Source organism: Podarcis bocagei (genome assembly GCF_964188305.1).
Source record: "Podarcis bocagei genome assembly, chromosome: 17".
NCBI classification, from domain to species: domain Eukaryota; kingdom Metazoa; phylum Chordata; class Lepidosauria; order Squamata; family Lacertidae; genus Podarcis; species Podarcis bocagei.
Genome location: NC_138143.1, coordinates 1422804 through 1430202, shown reverse-complemented (window position 1 = coordinate 1430202; position 7399 = coordinate 1422804). Strand labels below are relative to the sequence as shown.

The 7399-nt window shown below is 45.4% G+C and overlaps 1 protein-coding gene across 1 annotated transcript; it reads right to left on the bottom strand.

The window, feature by feature from the left end:
- Positions 1–1896: 1896 nt before the first annotated feature.
- On the bottom strand, positions 1897–7365 carry UXT (ubiquitously expressed prefoldin like chaperone). Its single transcript, XM_081177247.1, has 6 exons — positions 7238–7365; positions 7034–7115; positions 6794–6861; positions 3490–3597; positions 2851–2914; positions 1897–2270 (listed from the first exon to the last, which is right to left on the bottom strand). Exons 1-6 carry the CDS (start codon positions 7315–7317, stop codon positions 2205–2207), a joined length of 468 nt encoding a protein of 155 aa, XP_081033373.1. The 5' UTR covers positions 7318–7365; the 3' UTR covers positions 1897–2204.
- Between the last annotated feature and the right edge of the window lie 34 nt (positions 7366–7399).

The following is a 7399-nucleotide window of genomic DNA, read 5'->3' as shown; positions in this document are numbered from 1 at the left end:
ATCAAAGACAGAGAGATGAGTGGCCCACAGCAGTTGTAAAGGACCACTGAAAAGCTAGAGTCCACACACATCAGGGTTTAGGACAGAGGTTGTCAGCATGTTGTTGGTGTAGGACAGGTTTTAATGGGTAGGACAGGATATAAAGGTAAAAGGACCCATTAGGTCCAGTCGCAGACAACTCTGGGGTTGCAGCACTCATCTCGCTTTGATGGCTGAGGGAGCCGCCGTTTTTCCAGGTCATGTGGCCAGCATAACTAAGCCGCTTCTGGCAAACCAGAGCAGTGCACAGAAACACCGTTTACCTTCCCGCCAGAACGGTACCTATTTATCTACTTGCACTTCGTGCTTTCGAACTGCTAGGTTGGGAAGAGCAGGGACCAAGCAACGGACACTCACCCCATCGTGGGGATGAACAAAGTTTCAAAATCCAATCCTAGGTAGTCAAATTTAAAGCATAGGAATTAGGCTGTAAAACCTCATTTAGAGGAAATCCAGCTATGAAGTAAGCTGGCTCCCTTTCTTACCCCGCTTAATAATCACACAACAACCTGGGAAGTAAGCTTAGAAATATTATTTACTTGCTTCTTACCATGTTTTAGTTTATGGCAATCGTGGCAAGTTTTGGTATCCATCCCAACTTCAACCCCTCCCCAATGATTAGGTTCTAAATTATAGCAGTCTTATTATGCCCCATGCTGGCATTAAATGTGTATGCAAAACCTTTTATTAGCTACTCTCCAGGCATTGCTTTCAGAGTGGCTTACTAAACAAAACTATAAAAATACAGTAAGGAAGGAAGATGGCAGCTAGTTAAATGTCCAGTATAAAATAAGCACACACTAAAAGGTTGCCTGTCTGTTCAGGATAAAACATAATAATCTTTGATTTGGTTTTCTTTAAGCGTAGAGCCACAAGCCTGAACCTCTAGGGTAACTCAGGGACACAGTCCAAATGAAGATCTACCTAACATATATTTTCTCATATCAGATGCTTAGCGTTGGAATGCCATTTGGACTTTCCGTCAGCACTGTGGTTGTCAAGTGGCTTGGGGGCATCAAGTGTACTGCTAATTCAAGGGGTCAGACATTTGCAAGTCTTAGTACCCTAGATTGTCCACTGCTTTTTATTTTTTTAACTTTCACAAAAAAACAGCACCATCTACAAAGTTCAAAACAAGGCAAATAACAGTAGTGATTTTTGAATTTACTTATACTGTAGTATGGAAAAGCTCAGAAATGTAATGGCTATAATGCTGCTGAAATCTCAAAACAAGGGATAGAATTGTTTAAAATAGCTTGTCAATTAAATTGTAAACCAGATGGATCCATGCAGGGAGGGGGACACATTTCCTCCACTAGTGAGGGAAAAACTCCACAGAACTTCAATCCATTTGATTTTGGCTTCTAAGGAAAATGTCACTTACAAAGCAGAATTTCTGCAATGCTGAAAATTTCTGCTAACATGAAGTATCAGTTTTTGAACAGGATAATAGAAAAGTGAAAGCTATCCTTGTTTGGAAACTAATTTATTGAGGTGGGGCCTCCTGTCAGTGGACAATCTCCCTGAGTATACCCACTTTCTCCTCACAATTGCCTTTAGGTGGTTTAATACTCAGCAAGGTAAAAACAAATATGGGCCAATGTTCTCTAAGACTAAATGACAGAAGAAGGGTTTGGATTTGATATCCCGCTTTATCGCTACCCTAAGGACTCTCAAAGCGGCACACATTCTCCTTTCCCTTCCTCCCCCACAACAAACACTCTGTGAGGTGAGTGGGGCTGAGAGACTTCAGAGAAGTGTGACTGGCCCAAGGTCACCCAGCAGCTGCATGTGGAGGAGCGGAGACGCGAACCAATGGGAAGGTGGGTGGAAGAATGGGGCAAAAAGACAACCAACTGGAATAATCATCTTTATTTATTACTTTTGAAAATTGAGATGAACTTATACTAAGACACAGTTCCTGGGGAAACAGAGGCAGAGAAGGGTTGAATATTTGGAGCAGTGAAATCAACCACCCCAAGAGAAACTGTTTTCTCTCAAACTCTCCAATCTGCTGTCCCTGTAAGTACATTCACCCTACTCAACTCATAAGGGTTTCCTCAGTTGCAAACGCAGTTCCTGCTGCCACCACCAAAATGCCCAAGAGACTAACTCTTCTTCCAGCATATCACATTGAAAACGTCCCCTCTAGGAAGGGCTGGTGCCTAAAGGAAGATGTCCCTTCTGGTCTCCTCAGGCAAATCTTGGAGACCTTGGAGTTCATGCAAGCCCTGCAGAGAGGAGTTGGGAGTGGGAGAAAGACAGTCTGAGCCTAGGATGGTCTGCTGATTTCCTAGAGCACCTCTTTCATACTGCACCATAAGTTAAGTGCTATGGGGTGCAGCACATCTTGCTTTTCAGGCTGAGGGAGCTGGCATTTGCCCACAGACAGCTTTCCAAGTCATGTGGCTAGCATGACTAACTGCTTCTGGCACAAGAGAACGCCACAGCAAGTGCCAGAGCACATGGAAATGCCATTTACCTACCCACAGCAGCGGTACCCATTTATCTACTCATGCTGGTATACTTTCAAACTGCTAGGTTGGCAGGAGCTGGGAGAGCAAAGGGAGCTCACCCTGTTGCGCAGATTCAAACTGCCGACCTTCCGATCAGCAAGCCCAAGCGGCTCAGTGGTTTAGATCCCAGTGCCACCAGCCAGTCCTAAGCACCAGAAGTAAACATGCTTCCCACACCATAGGCAGCACTCCAAGGAAAAGCAGGCCACAACTTTCTGCTGCTTTCCTCCTCCCCCTGCTGGATTCCTGCCCAATAGGACTCTGTCTACTTGGAGCAAGGAACACCCATCATTACCTCTAAAACCATCCGAATATTGGCTTTGATCTTGACAGAGTCTTTGGTAAGGGCTTCACTGAGTCTGTTGGAGACAGAAGAAATTGTGGGTAAGGAAGGAGGGTGGATGCAGCCTGAAACTCTAAAGCAGGCTTCCTCAACCTCAGCCCTCCATATGTTTTTGGCCTACAACTCCCATGATCCTTAGCTAGCAGGACCAGTGGTCGGGATGATGGGAATTGTAGTCTCAAAACATCTGGAGGGCCGAGATTGAAGAAGCCTGATCTAAAGACTCTTGGACCATTCACACATTAGGGCAACATGCTATACCGGGAGGAATTTGCCTGAGCCCACTGAACACAGTGGAACTTTACCTTCAAACAAACATGCTCCAGACTAAGCGGCACAAGGAGAGAGAGGGCAGAGTTTGCTTCTTTCCATCTAAGAGATCTCACCTCTGCTTGTCTGGCTCTTCTCATTGCTTTGGGGGGCTCCTGCCATCTGCATTCCCAAAGCATGGTCTGCTTGCATTAGCCAGATAACTGGTTGCAAGAGATCATCACCCTAAGCTATTGAAGAGTGCTCTTGTGAGGCCTGCCAACTAAGATTCCTTGGATAGCATGGGGGGCACAGTGGGACAACTGAATTCCTTCTACTCACTCTGTTAGTAGCTTGTTCTTCTTCTCAATGAATGCAAGCGCCTCAGGAAGAGTCAACTCCACAAAGAACCCATAACCCAGTGCTACAAATATGGTGGAGGCATCAGGCCTGCAGGAAGAAAAGGTGTTTAAAATGGCATGAATTTATACCACTGAGTATAAATGGGAACACTTACTTTGGAAGAATGGATTACTAAAAATATGGGATATTGGGTGCATGGTGAAATTAACGAATATGCAAAATGAAAATGATATACAGGTGGTACATGACCCCAGTCAAGCTTGCAAAAATCTATCATTTGCCCGATAATAAATGTTGGAAATGTAAAGAAATTTCTCCGCAAGAGGCTAATATACAAAATGCAAGCTACGTTAGTTGGCCTCAACAGCCCAATTAACTCACCCCTAATTTAGGGGCCCTTTCCCAACTCTCACCCATCTCTCAGAAAAGGAAGTAGCGGGCAGGCAGGCAGCTAGTCTCCTGACTAGCTAAATCAAAACTAAGGCTCAAAACTTCTAAGCAAGCAGATAGGTACATATGAGCTCATTCTTGCAGCAAATAACCAATATATATATATATATATATATATATATATATATATATATATACACACACACACACACACACACACACACACACACACACACACAGTTTTTATTAATTTTTAACATATCAATTCCAACAGTCATAGAACATAACTTCTCATCTTATACAATATTTTTAGACTTCCGTCAACACCTCTGATTATTTTCTGTTTTTATCACTTATTATGCATTTAATTTCATATTACCTTTAATTATCCTTAACTAATATTTCTCCTCATTGTCTTTCTTGCAATATTTCAAATAATTCCCCTTACAAAACTTCTTGCAAACCTACTAGCATAATCTGTTCATCACAACTGCTTTTCAAATAGTTCGTAAATTTATTCCAGTCTTCTGAGAATTTCTGGTCTCGCAGGTTTCAAATCCTTCCTGTTAATTTATCTAATTCTGCGTAGTCCAACCATTAATCCTGTTGTTATCTTGACTACCAAGATGGCATTTACAGGGCTTCAGGAACTTTTTCACTGTTTGGTAACACACACCACTGCCTGATCCAGTTAGCCCAGCCTGATTCAGTTAGCTGAAATCCTCCTTAAACTGCTACTCACATTCTCATGAATAACATTTATAGAACAGTGAAAGTGTCCAAAGTATTTCACACAGCTTGTTCCACTAAATCTTACAATAACTCTGAAAAGCAGGCCGTGTTACTATCCCCATGCTGCCGATGGGAGACTGAGACTGAGATATGCTGGGTTACCTGGTTAGCTTGTGGCAAAGGTAAAATATGCCTTCAATGACTGACAGATGTTCCAATAATGAGGAAAGCTATCTACTTCCCCCTCCATAGTAGATTCCTCAGCTTCCCTCAGCAAGAAGCACTATTTGTCTGCCTGCCTGAGGCCTCTGAAGCTTGAAAAACATCATACACAACACATCTGCTTTCTGATTGTGGCACATAATCTGGATTGAGTAGGATTATCCAGAGATGCCTGCTTTGTTAGAGGGAGCTGGATTAACTGGCCTTCTGCCCTTTCGCAACTTTTAGGATCCTAGTGTCACACTTTCCTTACACGCAAGGATGCCATGAAGGAGATGTGCAGAACCTTTTTCAATGGAGAACTACCGTATTTTTCGCTCTATAACAGACCCTTTTCCCCTCCTAAAAAGTAAGGGGAAATGTGTGCACACCAATCCCTCTTGCTCTCCTGGCTTCAGGGATAGCCGCCCGAAGCCTCCTGAGCGCAGCGGGAGCCTCCCGCTGCGCTCAGGAGGCTTCGCATTGCTTGCGCTGAAGCCAGGAGAGCAAGAGGGATTGATCCCTCTTGCTCTCCTGGCTTCGTGTCGCTGGAGAGGTGCTGTGCAGCTTTCCTCTCTGGTCAGCGCCCCTTCAGCGAAGCAGGAGGAGAAGTGGAAGGGGCTCTGCTTCTCCTGGTGCTTCGCTGAAGGGGCGCTGCACAGAGAGGGAAAGCTGCGCAGCGCCCATTCAGCGAAGCGGCAGGAGAAACGGAGCCCCTTCCATTTCTCCTCCCGCTTTGCTGGAGAGGCGCTGAGCAGAGAAGGAGAGAATTTTTTTTTCTTGTTCTCCTCCTCTAAAACTAGGTGTGTCTTATGGTCGGGTGCGCCTTATAGAGCAAAAAATACGGTGCATTCCCTTGTGGGGCACATGCCAACTGTGGATGATTCCATGGGCAAAACATTAGATGCAATTCTTCTTTTTGTATAGTAGTTTATACTGTAGTTGCACAACTGAAATAAATATTTCACATGGCAAAAGCACTTGAGGACAGTGTGAAGGTCAGGTGATGGGTGTGGTCTGGGGAGAATCCTTAGGACAGATAGACCCTGAGATCATCTTCTGAGGCCCTTCTTTGTTTTCCTCCTCCACGTGAGGTCCAGGGGGTGACAACATGAGAAGTGGCCTTTTCTGCAGTGGCTCCCCAGTTGTGGAATGCTCTCCCCAGGGAGGTTCAGCTGATATCTTCATTATGCACCTTTAGGAGCCAGGTGAAAACATTCCTCTTCAACCAGGCCTTGGCTGATTTAACATCCAATACCCATTTAAACACGTTGTGGGAGGGGATGGGGGAAGGGGAGTTATTGGTTTGTTTTGTTCTTGTTTTTATTATGTATATTGTGTTTTTATGTTGTGAACTGTTCTGAGAGCGACGGATGAAGGGTGGTATACAAATGCAATAAACAAAGAGGCCTGGAAAATCTGTTTGGGACTGCGGCTCCCCATCCCTGCCATAAATAGGGCCAGACAGTATCTGGTTTTCAGCATCATGATATATCAGCAATATATCATGATATCTGAAACAAGGATGGAGTTATGTAGAGGAACTGCCTGAATTCAGGGTTTTTCCCACATTGTGATTTTTGCCGGCGCCTGTTCTTGTGATTCACCGCCCAATGCAGGAGGCAGGGGAGAGCTGAGCCGTTAAGGGTTAACAGGGGCTGCAGGAATCAAGGGAAGCACTGGCTGGCTTCACTCCCCCCACCCCCGTGTGTGATTTTTGCATAGCAGATACACCATGATTCACGATATATTGCCAGGTCAAAAGTTATGAAACAGTTACCACAATATGGATTTCAAACCAGTTTTGGACAATATATTTATATATCACCCAGCCCTAGGCATAATCCTTACTTTTTATATCAAAGACAGGTCTCTCCTGTCACTGGAGCAGACAGGAAGTCAAGGGGCCAGAATACATGTGAAAATGGATACAGATGAGCTCTGTCTTTGTGCTACTCACACTTCTGCATTGACATAGAAATTGCAGCCTAGATCCACTTGAGTTGTCAGCTCCTGGCTTCCTGTCTCCTGGGAGAAAAGGAAGAAACGTTTACCGATCTCTGCTCTCTGGAGTAAAACAGCTGTTATAGTAAGTAACACGCAATACCCTGCTGTCTCCTACATCTAAACCCCCGCAGAATACTGCTGCAGATCTTTCTGTGTAAAGTGCTGTAAGCAACTTAAAGAAGTTTTTAGTTACCTGCAACCGCTCAATAATATTCTTGAGCTGCAGGTACTGAGCCATCTTTTCATAGACCTGATCCCGCTGCTCCAGAACCTGCCTGGGGAGAAACACCAACAACGGTCTGGAAGCACGAGCAGAAAGCGGAGCACAAGAAGCCGAGGGCCCCGTCTCACAGCCGGGGGTGGCGGCGTGAGAGGCGCCCGGGAAGGAGACACTCACCGGAGGTCCCTCTGCAGAACCTCGCTGACGAAGGCCTCGTACTGAAGCACCTTCTCCTGCACCTGCCGCTCGCCCGGCATCCCGGCCAGCTGCCCGCGGGGGATCGGCGCCACCGCCAAGCGCGGCAACTCCGCCTTCCTCCCGCGGAGACCAGGAGACGCG